Raw genomic sequence first — 19,137 nt, 5'->3', positions numbered from 1 at the left:
TGATGCTGAGAGATAACGTGTTCTCAAATCATCAAATGTGTTTTCTATGGCAATGTGACCTGATTTTCTCTCTCTCATGCACACACACACACAAGCAAAAGACAAAGCTATTTAGGATGCGCAACATAAAGCTGCTTGCATAGTTTGTACAATACGACAAATATTGTAATGTTTAGAGATAAGTTTACCTCGTGTGCAGAATGAACAGGGTTCCATAAACGACGAAGAGCCAGCATTTTAAATTTCCAAAAACTGCTAGTTTCTGGAAGGTGAGACTTCCCATCTCAGAGAGTTAGGAATCGGATTACGTTGGTAATAGGTCAGTGGTAGTTTTCTTTTCTAGTTTGTGTTGGGTCTCAAAATAGGGTTGCTAAGTGCCAGGTGGTGGTGGGCAAACCCCCGCCAATCCACCTGGCTGCCCGCCAACCAGCTGAGGGTTGGCAGGCAACGTGTGCACGCGTGCCTGCCCACCACGCCACTTCAGGTTTACACCCGGAAGCGCCGCGTCGCAAGGGGCCGTCTGCCACTCAAACTCCCAGTTTGAGTGGTAAAAGGCCCCTTGTGATGCAGCACTTCCGGGTGTAAATCGGAAGTGATGCGATCGTGGCCACGTGCGCAATCTGTGCCTCCCCTCTGCCCCAAAAACCTCCCGCCGGAAGAGAGGGGGGACCTGGCAACCTTAGTCTCAAAAAGAGGCAACCAAGAAACCCAGCCCTCAACAGCATGGGAACTTTACACACATTATTCCTTTCTAGTAAGAGTCTTGGGTATGGAAGCCTTCCTGAACCCCTTCACCACGAGGAGGGAAAGTATGTCTCATCAAGGCACATATCAGAACATGGTACCTGTCCATATCAGAACATGGTATCTGCCTCCTGATTCCATAGCAGAATCCTCCAATTTCCCCCTCGGAGTTTAAGGAGATACTGAACTGAACTAAGCTTGATTTGGAGGCTACTTTTTCAAAGTGGGGGGGGGGGGAAACATGCAAGAGCTCCAAACATTTGCCGGCTCAAGATTTCTCCACTGTAAGCAATATCTGAACAGGCCCCTAAGTTCTAAAGCTGCCTAACATTGAACGTTAGGACACTGAAGGGCATTCAACTAACCCCTCAAGGGACAATTTCCAGAATTACTACCATGGTGCCCTCTCCATGAATGTGCTCAAGCACATTTAAGAGGACCAGATACCTCTCCAATTACAGCCCAAATCATGTACTTAGTCTCCACGTTCACCGGTGGAAGCCCAAGCGTTTAAATAAGGAAGTGAATCCAAGATATCGCACGCACAAAACCAAAATAGAAAGGGCTACCAGCTAAAGGAAAATGTCGTCATTCTCTCCCTGCCCTGAAATACGTACTCAAGAATAAGGCACGCAAGTCAGAACATCAACTTAGCAAACTCACGGCCTGCTTGAATAGTACTCTCTCCCTGGAAGATTTTGGGTTCCCTGTCACGCTTCCCTCGCTGTGAGAAGGAGGCCTCGGAGATATTTAAAATGTGGGATCGCTTCTGCTCCTCTTTCAACCTTTAAAGAGGATTTTTATCTACAAGGGTCAGGGGATCCCACATTCAAATACATGTCCTCCATTTGACCCCTGCCTTCTCTTTGCCTTGAGGGGAGAAGCCGTATGCAGGCCTGCTGAGTTACCAGAGGCCGTTTATGCATGGTCATTTTTGATGCTCGCTCAAAGCTCTTTTTTAAATTGCGACTTAAAAAAATGCCTATTCACGGTCCCAGCGCAAAAGGAGAAATTTCACCCACCCCCCACTCGCCTGTCCCGTCGTTCGTTTGCATAGCCATTAGCATGTGCATAGCTAACGCACCGCTGTTGCTTTGCATGGTTCCCTCTGGTTATTCTTTGCAGCAGCGGCGAAGCAGGTCGGCGCCGGCTTCGCAGTCACTTCCGGAATGACGGTTCAGCGTGCAAAATTCAAAAAAATCTGCGGGGCAATTCAGCCGGGAACACGCTGCTAATCACCATGCCAAAATGGCCAGAGAGATGTGAGAATTCAGTGCCTCCAGCGGAGACCTTTTACACATTGATCTGAAAACAGGAGAATCTGGGGCGCTAACATTGGTGCCAGCCGTTTTTTGGGGAGAGCAGCAAAACACCAGCCACGCTACAAACTACTAAGCTGGGAAACGACGGGCTTCCTTCCCTCAGCTTGTCCCGTTAAATAGCGCGCGGCTTTCCTTTGGCACAGTTTGCTGGAGAACTATAGCGAAAAAAGCTAGCGGTTTTTGGAAAGGAACTGGGGTGAGGGGAGAAGGACCCTTCGCCCTTTTAAATAAGGTGAAGCTAGCGGGCCTAAGGATAGGCCCTATAGATAGTGCAGCCTGAGGTGAAATTGCTGAAGAACACGGCAGCTGTGCTCCCCTAAGGCACTTTTCTTGAGGTGATGTCGCTTATATTGCTGCTGTAAGGAGAGGACTACAGTCATAAGAACATAAGAAAGGCCCTGCTGGATCAGACCCAGGCCCATCAAGTCCAGCAGTCTGTTCACACAGTGGCCGACCAGGTGAATCTAGGAAGCCCACAAACAAGACGACAGTCAAAGCTTCTGTCCCTTCTTCTTTACATACATTATAAGCAGGGCCTGGTATATGGCTTGCTACAGACATGGCTGCAATGGGCGATCGCCAGTCTTTTGAAAGGCACCGAGAGCCCGCTGTAAAACAAGATACAAGACCAACATGAACAAAATAATAATTTAAGAAGAAGAATTTGGAGGCTACGGGATGAGGCTTCTAAACCGATCGTGTAACAACACTGCATCTTGTCCCCAGGAAGAAGTCTGGAAGGCCGGGAAACCGGGAGGGCAGCCCACGCAAATGGCCCCCCGTTTCAAAGGCACGCTGTTTATAAAACAGTTTATACGCGGAGATGCGGGCTCAATCTCCACAGACATAAAGAAGCCATAATTGTGCCACCCTTCTCAGTGACTGCCGAGCAAAAGGATGCCCAGCCTTACGCGGAATGAAAGGCATAAAACCGCCCTTTTCAGTCTGGTTTAAACATCATTTTGGCCTGCAGTGTATGTTGACAAATGCTGTTTTACGGTACAATAAGCTTTTATATACACTTCCCCTCCATAATCTCTCGTTTAACACATTGTAACAATTAAGAACAAAAACAACAACAGCAAATTCAAGTTTTACAGAACAAACATAGCCACGAAAAAAATATCTTTTTCCTTTGACATTTATACAATATTTAGGCTTTTACGGTGATAAACATACCTGAAAAAAACACAAAAAGACAATTTGAGCCCACGGTTGCATGTGATTTGCAGTTCCTCGGTGAGAGAAGGTAACAACATAAAGCAAAAGACAATTCAACATTCAGACATAAGGACACTGAGAAATACTGCCGTACTTATGCCAGTCAGGATATTTATGCAGCACAGGAGTTGGAAATAAAAGAGCTTCACTGAGCAATTATATTGTATAACTCTTGACTTCAGTGGGGGAATGCATGGCCGTTCCCAAGTTTACCCGCTCTACTATGGAGCTCAGGGTATCTGAGGGAATGAAAAGAAGGGGAGGTGGATCTTGACTCTCCCTGCTCCCTGCTTCCACCCAAACATCCCTGGCATGCTTACACAATGCGCCCCAAACCCCCTAAGCTCTCTCTTGTTTCTTCATACCCTGCAACCTTGCCCCATACACCGGTTCCATGAGACTGCCGTTGTCTACAAACGGAGAGGTACGATATCTGCATATGAAATCTTTGGCCACCTTGTACCTTCTATTCTTTGGGACTGCATCTATGCACTTCTAACCTGCTTGTTACAAAGGTCCAAACTGGAAGCGCCGGAAAGCTTTCGGGCAGATGTTATGTCAACGCGTCGGTCAGCTCCTCTCGCCGTCTGTCGACCACTGCAGTAGGAAATAGTTTCAATCCTGAACACAGCCAAACTACTGGCTCGTCAGCCACTTCCACAAGGTTGTCCTCTGCTGGAGACCTGCCCGCACTTTGCAGAATGCAAGGCAGAATGCTCCACCTGGTTGGGCAGAATGCTCCACCTGGTACGAGGGCAGAGCGACAGTTTACATACCGTCGTCCATCCAGCAGGCCGCTCTGCTCTGCTTGTAGAACACACCCCAAAAGCTCCTCTATACGAGCCGCAGGAGCGAGAAACACAGCCAAGCTGACCTCTTCTTCCTTCTAAAAAGCGCTGCTCAGCTGAGGAGGGGTACCAAGGATAACAAGAGGGAAGGCTGGTACTTCAAGCCTCATCTGTGAGGAGCAGCTTTGTAGAAGAAGCCTTCCATGTGCTAAATAAACAGTGACAAACTACTTGCTCCGTGTAACATGACCCAATCAGAAGGGACGCAGGCCAGCCACGTAAATGCGCGACCATCACCATGGAAGTTAATCTTTTCGCTATGTAACACTCATTTTTCCCGCAAAGAGACTTGAACTATTAAAAAAACCCTCTGCCAGCTGAGATGAAGGCCATTATTATGCTCTTCATGGACTTTTTAAAAAAACTGCAATCACACCAGAATGATTGATTTTATCTCTCTGGAGGGATACACACACACACACACACATATCAAAGTATGTAAACTCAATACAACATTAGCAGCATTTTCCAATCCTTCATACTGTAACTAAAGCACTGACATTTTCATAAATGTTACCCTAATGTAAAATTTAAATGGAAGGGGGGAGGGGAAAGACGTGGGCCTCTAATGACAGAACACACTGTCATTTGTCCAGCATTAATTTTTCCAAGCTGTGTACAACAATGACTTGAAAGCGGACAGTACTGCAGCAAACGGGCATGGGGACAATTCGCCAGGAAGGTCTCCCATGCAAGCAGGAGTGAAATGAATGGGAGGTGCACACAAGAATAAGTTCCCATTCATTTCAACGGACCGTGCCCGTCTTCTCCACAATTACAAATGGACATATATTCCAAAGTCTGAGTACAGTTTCTGAACCTGTAAAGGAAAAAAGAGCTAGAAAACTATATATGCAACAAAGTTTGGGATTAAAACTCTTGCTTGTCCTTGGAATCGCAACACAAGGCATCCTTTGAGATATCCGTTGTAATAAAAACAGGAGGCGTAAACCTGATGGGATGCATAGTCCTTGGTTAAGTTTTCCAAGGCCATTAACACATGGCTAGAGAGTGGTCGGTTTGTCCCTCTCATGTCTCACGCTTTTCAAAACCGAGAGCAAAAAACTGAATGCATGAGAGGGGCAACCATGAAGGCGTCTGTCGGACGGTAGAGGGCCTTGCTGCTGGGAAGGCCATCTGGCAGCTGCTGACCGGGCCGTTGCCCCCAAGTGTACGCTGCCGCCACCTCTCTCAGCCCCTCAACCTTGTCTCCCCTTCCTCCCGCGGCGGCAGCGCCCGGTCCGCCTCTCTCGGCCCTCCGCCTAGCCTCCTCCTGCTCCTCTCTCACCACCTCTCTCGGGGTGGGAGGGGTGTCGGAAGGGTCAAGCAAGGGGAGTCGGACCCCGTGCTTAAACGCACCAGGTAACTCTCAGAGTTGCAGCGAATATTTCTTTTAAGCCGCGACAAGCCAGGGACAGGAAAACCTTGGTAAGTTTCGGAGGGAGGGGGGGTTGATCCTGCGGGAGGCAGGCAGGCAGGCATGCATTTGTGAAACGCAGATTCGCTACACTTGGTGGATACTCGCAGGACAAAACGGCCATGCGTTAATGGCCTGAGTCTTCTGTTACGCCTCTCGATACTAGCTTTTTGGTGACCCAACATCCACAGTGATTTTTGTATACAAGTAGAATCTTTCAATCTTCACCGCCTTGTATGACAGAGTGTTCAAGCCATCCGAATTCATTGTCTCCTTTGTGTGAGCAATCTTGGTAAACCTGTGGACAGAAATGTTGGGAAATAAACTTGCAAACAGCCTGTTCAGTCCCGCCCCCACCCCCAAGAATAAAAACAAATGTTTTATATAGTCCAGTGTTCAAATTAAAAACAAAATATCGGGGACTGTGCTGGTGGGTCACAGAAGACCAACCCAGAATCTATGGAATTATATCTTTATTGAATTTGTCAGTTTAAAGATGGAACTCAAACGCTCATGTTTCACAGATTTATTTACTTCATTTGTATCCCCCCTTGGGATCAGACAGGGCTGTTTCTCCCCTTGGGATTGGACAGGGAGAGCCAGTATGGTGTAGTGGTTAAGAGCGGTGGTCTGGAGCGGTGGACTCTGATTTGGAGAAATGGGTTTGATTCCCCACTCCTCCATAAGAGCAGCGGACGCTAATCTGGTGAACCGGGTTGGTTTCCCCACTCCTCCACATGAAACCAGCTGGGTGACCTTGGGCTAATCACAGTTCTGTCAAAGCTCTCTCAGCCCCACCTACTCCACAGGGTGTCTGTTGTGGGGAGGGGAAGAGAAGGTGATTGTAAGCCCGTTTGATTCTTCCTTAAGTGGTAGAGAAAGTCAGCATATAAAAACCACCTCTTCTTCTTGCTACATGGTTAAGAATGTAAAGTGCCGTCAAGTCACAGCCAACTTATGGTGACCCTTCACAGGTTTCCCAGGCAAGAGACGTTTAGAGGTAGTTTGCCATTGCCTTCCTCTGCCTAGTGACCCTGGACTTCCTTGGTGGTCTCCCATCCAAATACTAACCAGGGGCGACCTTGCTTAGCTTTTGAGATCTGATGAAATTGGGCTAGCCTAGGCCGTCCAGGTCAGGGCACGTGGTAGAGTATAAAGTTTAAATCTAAAGAAAGAAGGGCTCGGTGTATTACAGATGGATTCTGTGCTTGTATATGAATAAAAGGTTTCTATTACAATCTGGTGTTTTTTCAGGGAAGGAAAGGAAACATAGGGCGAAAACGCATGGTCGCTTTATCCTCCTTTAATCCCTGTTTTAGCCAGGATCGAACGCACATTAGGCGAAAACGCATGCGTTTTCTGAATCCTGGCTGAATCCTGGCTGAAATAGGGATTAAAGGAGGATAAAGCGACCATGCGTTCTTGCCCATAGTAGAAGGAGAATATGACTCTTCGGAAATATCTGTACATGTGGCAGACACAGAGTAGTCAGAAGAACTAACCTCTGTGGGTTGGGCTCGTTTTTGTTGTCTCTTGAGTGGTGAATCATTCTGCATTTCCCGATGGTAGCATCTGGACGAGAGACTCCCATACCTTTAAAAACGAGCCTGCAGAAGCAAACAGATTGAGAAGTTGCCTTTCCTATTACTCAAGCCACACCCTGTTTGAAACAGGATTACTCTCCTTTCTGGTGGAAATAAAACTACACACTTTTTTTTTTGCACCACAGAAGTTTTGGCTTAACAAAAAAACCTGGATGGAGATCACTTAGATTGTTTATGCATAGTTACTTTCACTCACGTTCACCCCCGGTGTGAATCGGTTATTCCTTGGAGTTATGCATGAGTTTTCCGTCCATTAGAGATGACCTTGTGCTCAGCCCGCACAATGTCCGGGTCTTCCCATTCCTCTGTTAACCCGACTCTTCCATCTTCCCTGAGCAAAGTCCGGGTGAAATCCCCATGCAAAGGCAAAATGCTGGACACGCAAACTTGGCTATCGCTCACAGCCAATTACAAAGCAGCGTGTAAAGAGGCGGGGATTCAAATGCTTCCTGCTTCCTCAAAGTTCTTTCTGAGCAGAATAAAAGCTTTTTTAAAACCGAAGCTTGGATTTCTCCCCACACCTTTCAGACTGCTCCGTTTTTTGTTGTGCTTAAAATGCTTTTTTATGTGGTAATTGGGTTTGGGGGGGATTTTCACTCACAGTAAGCCAATTACAAAGCAGCATTTCAAGGGGTGGGGACCTGATTTGAGCTTGGAGACTGCTGGTGCAGAGACTCCCAACAGGAAAGCGTGGGTCCAGCCAGCAACAAACCTCAGGTACAACTCCCATGCATAAACAACCTTCGAGAGGAGATTTCAAATAAGGACTTCTCTAGATGCGCACTATTAGCCAATAAGCTATTAATAATTATGGCCACATTTACTTCTTGCCCATTCTCTAAGAGAGGCAAGAAGGTAACATAAATTTTGCTCTGAGCAAATGAATGGAACGAGCATTTTACTCATTCAGAAAGTGAAAATATTTTATAGTAGGTTTTTTGTTTAGAACACTTCCAAATTTTCAATTTCCCCCTTTAAAATGTCCTTGGAAGGGGAAAAAAACAGACTGCCCCCCCCCCCCGAATTTTTCTGTGTACTCCCTCCCAGGGCGTTTGCATCTCTAGTAAGTGGCGATAAGACAAGTTTTTCCAAGAACATTAATGAAAACATCCTGCTGCCAAAGGTTTGACCCAGGTGGCGGGAAACTGGACTTTGTTTGGTCTCCGACTCAAAGGGCGGCAGCTAAGCGACAAAGAGAACAGTGACCCTGCACAACGCCAAGCGTCGCGCTCAAGTCCTGGACCTTCTGCCAGCTCGGTTTGAGTGAAAGCCAGCAAGAAAAGGGACACAATATGCAAACAACAAGCCCAGGCCCTTTCAGGACGCAAGCCACCGCAGGCTAAAATTCACAGTTTCGATTGCAGCTGGAACGAGCTTCTCGGTTAAACTTTTCATAACGGTCGCTGGAGGAAACATAGAAAAAATGGCAGGTGTGCTGGTTCAGCTCAGACTTATGCATTGGATACGGTTCTTTGTCCTCCTCCTAACCCAGGCTTAGGGCCAAACTATACGTTACGGCACCAACCGCAGCTCTGACAGTGGCTGCCAATGCCATTTTACATGGAAATTTAGCTTTTTAACTGCTGCTGCGAGGCCTGTGCTGAGGCAGAATAGACCAATCTCCCCCCGCCCCGCTTTTTAAGCACCGAAGCAGCCATTTTGGGGATCCCCCGGAATTACAGCTCGTCTCCAGACCACAGAGATCAGTTCCCCTGGAGAAAACAGATGCTTTGGAGGGCGGACTCTATGGCATTGTACCCCACTGAGGTCCCTGTCCTCCCCAGGCTCCATCTCCAAATCTCCAGGAGTTTCCCAACCTGGATCTGGTAACCCTTCCCCCCAATCCCCTGCTGGTGTCCAGGGGGGACCTGGCAATCCTACCGTGGACTCCCCGTACTGCCTTGGCCAAACCACTCCTTACAGTCTCTTACAGTGCAATGCTAAACAGAGTTCAGTAGACGAGCAGCTCTTAGAATCATAGAGTTGGAAGGGACCACCAGGGTCATCCAGTCCAACCCCCTGCACAATGCAGGAAACTCACAACTACCTCCCCCACACACACCCAGTGCCCAGAAGATGGCCAAGATGCCCTCCCTCTCATGATCTGCCTAAGGTCATAGAATCAGCATTGCTGACGGATGGCCATCTAGCCTCTACTTAAAAACCTCCAGGGAAGGAGAGCTCACCACCTCCCGAGGAAGCCTGTTCTACTGAGCAACCGCTCTGTTAGAAAATTCTTCCTAATGTCTAGATGGAAACTCTTCTGATTTAATTTAGACCCGTTGGTTCTGGTCCGACCTTCTGGGGCAACAGAACACATCTTACATCGCTGCGTTCCAAATTATGCCCACGGAGTTCCTTGCAGGCCGTTATTTTTTTTTAAATTTTTTTTTAAAACCTGGCTCAACGCATTTGCTTATGTGGTGGTTCAGTAGAAGATCTCCCCCATTATGTCCTGGCCTGTCCTTTATACACTGAGCCCCGGAACAAGTTTTTGGCAAATATTCTTTCTGTATTACAATTGTCATCTGATGCTGACAAACTAATCTATTGGTTATCAGATATAGATCCTTATAGCTCTCAAAAAAATGGCACTGTATGGCCTAGCGGCCAAGAAAATCAGGGCAAAGCAAATCACAAAAGGTAGAAAAACTGGATAGAGCCGAATGGGCATACTTCAATTTTTAAAAAACTTTTCTATTCCTTTTAATGATATTGTATACGTTAATTTGCTGTTAAATTGTTTTAGATCTGATGTTATATTGTTTTAGATTGCAATGGCCTTATACAATAAATTTGACTTTGACTTTGAGTTCAGTAGACTTAGAAGGGAGCAACTCTGCTTAGGACAGCAGTGTCAGTTTTCCCCATCTGCCAGAAGGCTAAGCTAGACTGCTATTGTAACAGAAAGGAGAGTCTTGGGTAAATGGGAAGGAGCTGGCAGGAAAGTCTGAAAACCCCACAGAAGAAGACTGCAAGTCAACTGGCTCACAGAACAAGAAGTGCTAGGAAAGTACTGCGTCCAAGGTACATGCCTAGGTTGCTGCTTGCAAAGACAAGCTTCCCTAAAGAGCAAAAGGCAGAAAAGTCTTACCTGTTATAAATATCATCATCTTCTCCTCCCCAACCCCAATAATTATTGGGGAACCCATTGATTTTTTCAAACTGCTCCTTGCTTAAGGCAGACACCCCGCCAAAATACTGGTTGTAAGGTAAGCTGGAAGAGAGACAGAGAGGTGGTTAACAAGGTCAGGGCCTGCTATGGTAGAAGAAGGCTGGACCGCAAGCAGAAGAAGGGAGCCAAAGTAATGCAAACAAAACGTAGCATCGAGAATTTCAAGATGCATGTGATCGACACTGGCCCCCAAGGGCTTTCCAACATGTGCGCTGCAACAAAAGAAACATCTGTGCGGCTATTTTCACATTAACACCAGCGTTGGAAAAAATATAAATAATCTGAAAACCAGCTCTCTGAGGGCTAGACCAGTTGTGTCCTGGGAGTCCCGAATTTGGAGCTCCCATTAATTTTTAAATCTTAATTTTCAGGTGTTTGGCGACCTGATACGGATCAGGACCACAGCACACAAGGAAGTGGATTTTAAGTTCTCTCTTTGCGCCACTTTCACAACCTGCGATGCCCCCCAGAGAGCCGGTGTTTACTATGTTGGGCTAAATTTACAATTTATGACTAGGAAAATAGAAGAGCTATACTCGACCGCGGTACAGATGTGACCTTGCCTGCCTGCCCACACAGAGTTCAGACAACTTTCCATAGTGTGGAGTTCAAGGTCACACCTGGAAATTAAGCATGTTGCAGAATGTTAGTGGCCAGGGGTGGGCACAGCTGCACGGTGTGGGGGTATCGTATCAATGCAGAAGAACAGCGATTTGGATGTTGCTTGAAATTAATACATTTGGCAACAAAATTGACAATCACTTAGGAACCTTTGTGTATGAAGGCCATGAATGTGCCAAGAACAAGAATCTATGATTTCTTTCTTTTTTTTAATTAATAAAAATGGACAGTCAACAGTAAATATATACATAACTAAAAACAAATAGTCACATAATCACATGAAGTCACATAAAATACTTTACAAACCTGCATCCATAAGCCTCTTCTTGCTTAACTGAAAATATATCTTATTATAAAATGGACATTTCTGTTGTTCGAATGGTTCTTGTCCATAACAGGTCTACACTATTAATATCATTTTTTTGGGTAAGCGCTTCGCTTCACTAAAATAGACACCTCTTTTATTTTTGACAACCAATCATGTATCTTAGGGGAGGTTTTCTGGTTCCACTTAATAGTAGAGCAGAAGATCACAGTGTAACAAGAGATTCCCTCACACATCTAAATACATTTAAAGGCTTTGCCTCCGCAAAACTGTTTAGCAATTATCAACCTTTAATTCTGATAATACAAAAGAATAAGGGGGTGAATTCAGTTCTTTGAACTGTTAACCAGCAAACCAGACAGAAAACCTGTAGAAACTTTTCTTTTATTGAGATAAGAAATTGTTGCCTTTATTAAACAAGGCAGAAGAAAATAAAAGCTAATAAAAATTAACACTACAATTAAGGTGAAGATGAATGCTAAAATTACCAGAGTTCCTAGGATTGCTTAATCATATTATGGCAGATAATAGTTTTAAAAGCAAATCAGGTTTCAGTTTTTGTCTCGTTGCTTTTAGGGATTATCAATAAGCCCAGAAATCTCACCTAGTCTTCTTCTGAGACTTCCAGCCAGAGAAATCTGATTTGCTTGTCAAAGGCAGGCATGTTTATAGAAAGTTATCAGTCTTATTCATAACCGTGTGATGATTTAGATAAATGATTAGCTTATTTGCCCTTGTTGATCTCATATTTAGTCATGAGTCAATCAGGATGTGCGTATGAGTTACATTTGATACAGCAAGATAGGAAAGCCAATCTCAAATCTTAACTTCTACTAAAAAGGAATTGCTCTAACTTTTCTGTAACTGTTCCAATTAACTGTCCGAGATGAAAGCAACTTGAAGCAAACAAAGTCCATCGGCAATTGGAAAGTATTTGAACTCTTGGTCAGCTTGAAAACTCATCAAGAAAGGTTAGTGATATCAAAGCTACCTGCTACAACAGGTTCAGTCCCCGACATTTCCATTGCAAAGTACCGGATAGTAGATGGATGCAAAAGACCTCTAACTGGGACCCCCTGCCCAGTCAGAGTAGACAATACTGGCCTTGGATAGACTTAAGGATCTGACTCAGTATGAGGCAGCTTAATGTGTTCATGTTGCTTACCAACTGAAAAGGTAAAGGTAAAGGTCCCCTGTGCAAGCACTGGGTCATTCCTGACCCATGGGGTGACATCACATCCTGACGTTTCCTAGGCAGACTTTTTTTTACGGGGTGGTTTGCCAGTGCCTTCCCCAGTCATCTTCCCTTTACCCCCAGCAAGCTGGGTACTCATTTGACCAACCTTGGAAGGATGGAAGGATGAGTCAACCTTGAACCGGCTACCTGAAACCAACTTCCGTTGGGATCGAACTCAGGTCATGAGCAGAGCTTGGGACTGCAGTACTGCAGCTGACCACTCTGCACTACGGGGCCCGTTTACCAACTGTAGAAGGATTTAAACCAACTTCTCCCTGCCAAATCAATAGGTCTCTCCTCTGACCACAACCTTGTTACTTCTCTGCCGCCTCTGATACAGTTGATCACTCTCTTCTGAGTAACTTCCTTCATACCCTATGTCTCCACGATTCTGTCCTCAGCCAATCACTTCTTCAGTGTTTCCAGAGGAAGTTATTTACCTGGCTTCCTTCTCACTGCCGAGATCCTTCAGAGATCTGTCTGTAGCCCCTTCTCTTCTTTTCCTACACACCTTGCCCGGTAGACCCACCCAAGTAAGGCCCCTGTTATTCCCATCCTCGATGTTGACAGATATGCTGTCGTGACTGTGGGGTAGATAAACGTTGCCGATTGATCTCTTACCTAAATCCAAACTTGTCCATAGACACAGAGAGATGCCTGGGCTGGTCGTAACACTTGTAGGTATTTCGGTCGTCCATAGGAACCAGATCAACGTCGCTGAACACAAAGCAGTCGTAATCGTATTCTTTCAAAGCTTCGATGAAGCCTATGTTCAGAAGTTTCGCACGGTTGAATGTTTCTTCTCCTCCCTGATAATGAGAAAAAGAAGAGCGGTTCTATACCTTAAGCAGAGCCCAGCCGGCATTTCGCTTATCAGCTGAAGCCCTAAGCCTTCGCGAGCAGCAATGCAAGCACACAAGGAGGGAACCGATCATTCAAGCTTGTTATCTGCCATTTATGCTCGTGTCTGGTATAAGCCAAACATTACTTTTTTGCTTTCTTCACAGGTCTTCAACTGGACCCTTGTGTAGGCTGAAACACAGATGAAGCATTAATAGCGCACAGCACTGCCCTTACACTACCAAATTTACAGCATGTGCCACCCATCATGCCGTGCTACTTTCCTTTCTTCCTTCCTGCCAGCCAGCATGGTGTAGTAGTTAAGAGCAGTGGACTCTAATCTGGAGAACTGGGTTTGATTCCCCACTCCTCCACATGAGCAGCAGACACTAATCTGGTGAACCGGGTTGGTTTCCCCACTCCTACACATGAAGCCAGCTGGGTGACCTTGGGCTAGTCACAGCTCTCTCAGCCCCACCTACCTCATGGGGTATCTGTTGTGGGGAGAGGAAGGGCAGGAGATTGTAAGCCGGTTTGAGACTCCTTAAAAAAGGTAGAGAAAATTGGCATATAAAAAGCAACCTTCCTTCCTTCCTTCCTTCCTTCCCCCCCCCCCCCCACTTTTGGGAGAAAGGCCAACCCTGCCCAATTGGCAGGTCAGGCAGAGATTAATGGATTTGCCAAATCAAACCTGAAATTAATGTCCGTGTGTTGCTCTAGTGTAGTGACTCAGAAGGGTCAGCCTACACAAGGGTCAATGGCTCAGGAGCCACACGTGGCTCTTCAGAGCCCCCTTTCCCAATGCGGTGCCTGTCTCACATTCCAGGAATTTTGGCCAGGCCTTCGTACAGCACGGCTTTTGGTTGGCAGATGGTTTGCACCGTGAAAATAGCCAACACCGGAAGGGCTGAAAGATGGGTAAGCTGCTAGCTTTTCTGAGCAGCAGCCCTCGTGCCAGAGATGGAAGTAAAAGGCCAATCCTTTGCAACCACCCCCCGAACACACCTGTGAGAGCCAGGTGTCTCTGACTCCCCTTCCCCTTCTTAGCATTCCCTATCTCTGGTCCTTTGAACTCGTAAAAGCAGTTCACACCTCCCCGTGCCTTCCTGGGCCCCAGCGCCTCTTCTGCCTTTCCCAGGTGCCACTCCTGCCCTCCCCTGCGGCGCTTCCTGCATGCACTCCCTCGGGCCGAAGATGGCCTTGAGGGTCTGATACTCCTAACAGTCTCTCTGGGACCCGTTTGATGTTTTGTATTGCACCAATCTATCTTGTAGCTTCCCACGACTGAAGTGTGAACCCCAGTGCCCTGTAGTCAATATATTCTGTAACCCTGATAAGCTAGCTCACTTGCAACTTCAAACCCGTGTCTGTCTTGTACTATCTGAAGTCTTCAATAAATCCTTTGTTTCTGCATCCAAGTCTGAGCAAGTGATTTTGCGAAGTTAGCACAGCTAGGTTGGGACTCTCACATTAAGTTGCAAGTCCTTGCCTTTTCGTTCTGCATCTGTACCTTAAGGGACAGCAATGCCAGGCGATGAGGATCCCTCTACACCCCCGGGTTCACCGGACAAACCCGAAGCTCCGGCGAAACCTGACTCTAAGGAGGAGGGTGCCAAGTGGAAGGTACCCGGTGCCCCCCACCCGGGACCGGGCTTGGGTACGAAGCCCAAGAACACCTTCAACTCCTGGCTGGACTCTCCTAAAAGTTGGTCGCTCTCCCGGACCGAGGCGAAGTACCGCCGCATGGCCTTGTCAGGCACGAGGCTCGAGGACGACCCTGCGCGTAGGGAAGTCATGATGGACGAGGAACGGAGGCAGTGGCAGGAGGAACGCCAAGCCATGCTGGAGCGCATGGATGCCATGCAGGCCGTGATGGGTGAGATGGCTGCCGCCATGGATGCGCTGAAGGTACAGCCTCCCCCCGACAACCTCCCGGATGGGACACCGGCGGCTCCCCCCGCGCCTCCCAGTGCCCCGGCCCGCCGTGAACTGAAAATCACGTATGATGGGTCGGGGGACCAGTTGACTTTCTTTTTGGTCCAAGTGGATATCTTTATGCGGGAACAGGGCCGGACCTTCTGAAGAGTCCCAGGTCCAGTATGTGGCCTCCCTCCTACAAGGCGAAGCGGCCGCGTGGATGGTGTTACAGTACGAGCTCCGCTCCCCGGTACTGCGAAACCTGGATGAGTTCATGGTTGCTCTCCGAAACCGGTTTGAGGACCCGAACTTGGGGGAGCGGGCCAAGGCTACTCTGATGCAACTACGCCAAGGGACTAAGTCGGTGGCGCAGTATGCGAGCGAATTCCAATCTTTGTCGAGCAGAATCCTGGATTGGAGCGAAGCTACCCGGGTGCAGTGCTTCAGAGAAGGACTAAACCCGGACCTGCAACACTGGGCCTTCATGCAAGGTAATCCCCCGGACGTCGAGGGCTGGGTGCGCCACGCTGCCGATATCGAAAATCGGAAGCAGCTCCTGACTCTGTCCAAACAACGCACCGGCAGCGACTTTAAGCCGAGGGGGGACCGACCAAGCGGTCCCAGAGATTCCCGCACCCCAGGCGGCGGCGGCCCCTCGGCAGCCGAGCGCCGCAAGCGGTTTGAAACCAGGGTGTGCTTGGTGTGTGGAGGTAAGGGCCATTTCGCCTCCCAATGCCCGTCCCGCTCCGGCCGTCCGGCTCCTCCTCGCCCGACCCCGCCCGAACCGGAGAAGGCCCCAGCGGAGGGCCAACACCGACGCCGAAGCAGCGCCCCGGGGCGCCGGAGCGCGCCCTCCGCCCTACAGGTGAGCGCTCATGACGGAGCCTCTACCTCTACTGGTCCATCGGGACCCCGGATTACAAATACAGCTTTTGACTCGGCCGAGTCACGGAGTACAACTACCACGTCTCCCTCGTCCAGTGAGGAGGAAGAGTGGGAGACGCCGGCAAAAAACGCCGTCGGTCTGCTGTAAGAGGGGCTCCTCAGCAGACCGCTCCAATCGTTGTGCAAGGAGCTCCACCAATGGTAAGCGCCCAAGAGGATAATGTGTACATCCGGGTCCACCTATCCTTACCCAAAGGGGGTCCGGTGTTAGAATTCCCCGCGCTAGTTGACTCTGGGTGCGCCCGCACCTTGATTAGTGAGGAAACCGCCAAGAAACTGTGCGTTCGACGCAAACGGCTCCCGGGTCCCCTCCGTTTCTCTCAAATGGACGGTAGTGACTTTAAAAAGGGGCCCGTCACTCACCGTACCACTGAGGTGGTCATGGCTGTGGGGGAACATTGGGAACGACTGTACTTTACCATCGCCCCCATAGTGGCACCCGTAGTTTTGGGGATGAATTGGTTACAGGGACACAACCCCTCCATTAACTGGGTCAAACGGACACTCACTTTCCCCGAGGACCCCTGCGGAATGCACGACAAGGACCGAGTACTGTGCACCCCGGCCGCCGCGCTGGTGGGTTCCCCTGGGTCCGTCCCCGCGACACCCCATCTCCCCTCGGAATATTCCCAGTTCGCGGATGTGTTTGATGTGAGGGAATGTGATGAACTGCCCCCACACCGAGAAACTGATTGCGCTATTGAGATCGTGGGAGATGGCAAGTTGTCTAAAGGGAAAGTTTACCCCATGAGCCCAAATGAAAAAGCTGTGTTGCGGAACTATTTGGACAGTAACCTAGCGAGGGGCTTCATACGTCCCTCCAAAGCTCCGTACTCCGCCCCCGCCTTTTTTGTCAAAAAGAAAACGGGTGACTTGCGACTGTGTATTGACTTTCGTAGACTGAACGCAGTCACTCAGTCTAACGCTTACCCCCTCCCTCTCATTCCAGACCTTCTAGCACAACTGAAGGAAGGCCGAATTTTCACCAAACTGGACTTGGTGGAAGCCTATCACCGCATCCGCATTAAGGAGGGGGATGAGCCCAAGACGGCCTTTTCGAGTTGTTTTGGCATGTTTGAGTACCTAGTAATGCCGTTCGGACTTTCAGGGGCTCCGAGTGTATTCATGCAATTAATTAATGAAGTGTTACATGATTTGTTGTTTCGGGGGGGGGGGTGGTGGTATTTCTGGATGATATCCTCATTTATTCTGAAACCATGGAAGAGCATGTCCGACTGGTGCGCGAAGTCCTCCAGCGGCTGCGGGACCACAAATTGTATGCGAAAGTGTCTAAATGTGAATTCCACCAGCCTTCTATCACCTTCCTGGGTTATGTAATTTCCCACCAGGGGTTAGAGATGGATCCCGAAAAGGTTCAGGCCGTGCGGGATTGGGATCCTCCCACCACCCGCCGCCAACTACAACAGTTTTTGGGGTTTGCCAACTTTTACCGCAACTTCATTCCCAATTTCGCACAGGTGGCTCTCCCCCTCACTTCCCTTTTGCGCACCAAGGGGAAGGGAGCGAACGCCGCGCTACCCTCGGCCCGTTTGCAGTGGTCACCGTCCTGCCAGCAGGCGTTCGAGGAGCTTAAAGTGCTGTTCTCGTCCGAGCCGGTACTATCCCACCCGGACTGCACTAAGCCTTTCGTGGTCCAGGTGGACGCCTCGGACGTAGCCATGGGGGGAGCTCTCCTGCAGAAAGACGACAGTGGGGTTTTGAGACCATGCGCCTACTTCTCCAAAAAGTTCTCCCAGTCGGAAATCAACTGGGCCATTTGGGAGAAGGAGGCGGCGGCGGTAAAACATGCCCTTACCATCTGGAGACATTTTTTGGAAGGGGCGGAATTTCCGTTTGAGGTGTGTACCGACCACAAGAATTTAGAGGCTCTCAAGGGAGCTAGAAAGCTCAACGCTAAACAGATTCGTTGGACTCAGTTTTTCGCCAAGTTCCGTTTCACCCTCAAACACGTCCCCGGGAAAGAAAATGCCCTGGCCGATGCCCTGTCCCGACTCCCTCAATACCGCAATGACTTCGACCGTCCCGTGGACTCCCTGTTCACCCCCGAGCAACGGGGGGAAGTCTCTGGTCTAGCCGTCACCACTCGGTCCCAAGCCCGCCAACCGAGTCATCCCATGCTCAAAGGGGTCCCAGAAGCTTTTCAGCAAAAGCTCCGAGACGCATCTCTGCAGGAAGCGGAGCAACAAATACTCCCCGCCGGTATGGAACAGCGGGACTCATGCTGGGTGCGGGGTGGAAAGCTTTATGTCCCAACACCTCTCCGCAAGGAGGTCTTGGGACTAGTCCACGGGACCAAACTTGCGGGGCATTTTGGATTTGTAAAAACCCTACACCTGGTAAGGCGGCAATTTTGGTGGCCCAGCATGAGAGCCGATGTGGAACTGTACGTGCGCAGCTGCCCCATCTGCGCCACAGCAAAGAAAAGGATGGGGAAACCCCCGGGGCTTCTGAAACCCTTAGAAACACCCACCCAACCGTGGGAGGTGATCGCCATGGACTTTATTACCGATCTACCCCCCAGCCGGGGTAAGACAGTCCTATGGGTGATCACGGACCTTTTTTCTAAACAGGTCCACTTCGTTCCCTGTACCGGACTCCCCTCGACCCAGGGTTTGGCTAAACTTTTTATCACACACGTCCTGAGACTTCACTCGATTCCCAGGAAGGTCCTCTCCGACAGGGGGGTCCAGTTCGTCGCCAAGTTCTGGCGGGCCTTCCTAAAACTAATGGGGGTGGAAGAGCAAGGACTCTCCTCGGCTTACCACCCTCAAACCGATGGGCAAACAGAACGAGTCAATGCTGTGGTCGAGTGTTACCTCCGGTGCTATGTCAACTATCACCAGGACGACTGGGTGGATTTACTACCTTTTGCTGAGTATGCCTACAACAATGCCCCTCAC

The 19,137-nt window shown here is 48.7% G+C and overlaps 1 protein-coding gene across 1 annotated transcript in view; it reads right to left on the bottom strand.

Moving 5' to 3' along the window:
• Nucleotides 1–5,696: 5,696 nt before the first annotated feature.
• B4GALT1 (beta-1,4-galactosyltransferase 1) overlaps nucleotides 5,697–19,137 on the bottom strand; it is a 51,864-nt gene continuing 38,423 nt past the window's right edge. The window contains exons 3-6 of the mRNA XM_056848493.1: nucleotides 13,136–13,323; nucleotides 10,251–10,373; nucleotides 7,055–7,159; nucleotides 5,697–5,850 (exon numbers count right to left, since the gene is read on the bottom strand). Of these exons, the coding sequence (XP_056704471.1) occupies nucleotides 5,715–5,850; nucleotides 7,055–7,159; nucleotides 10,251–10,373; nucleotides 13,136–13,323 (552 nt within the window). The 3' untranslated portion in view covers nucleotides 5,697–5,714. The remainder of the gene's footprint in view (nucleotides 5,851–7,054; nucleotides 7,160–10,250; nucleotides 10,374–13,135; nucleotides 13,324–19,137) is intronic.

Source organism: Euleptes europaea, chromosome 4 (assembly GCF_029931775.1).
Source record: "Euleptes europaea isolate rEulEur1 chromosome 4, rEulEur1.hap1, whole genome shotgun sequence".
NCBI lineage: Eukaryota > Metazoa > Chordata > Lepidosauria > Squamata > Sphaerodactylidae > Euleptes > Euleptes europaea.
Note: the sequence above shows the minus strand (reverse complement) of the source record. Positions and strands in the feature narration are given on the sequence as shown.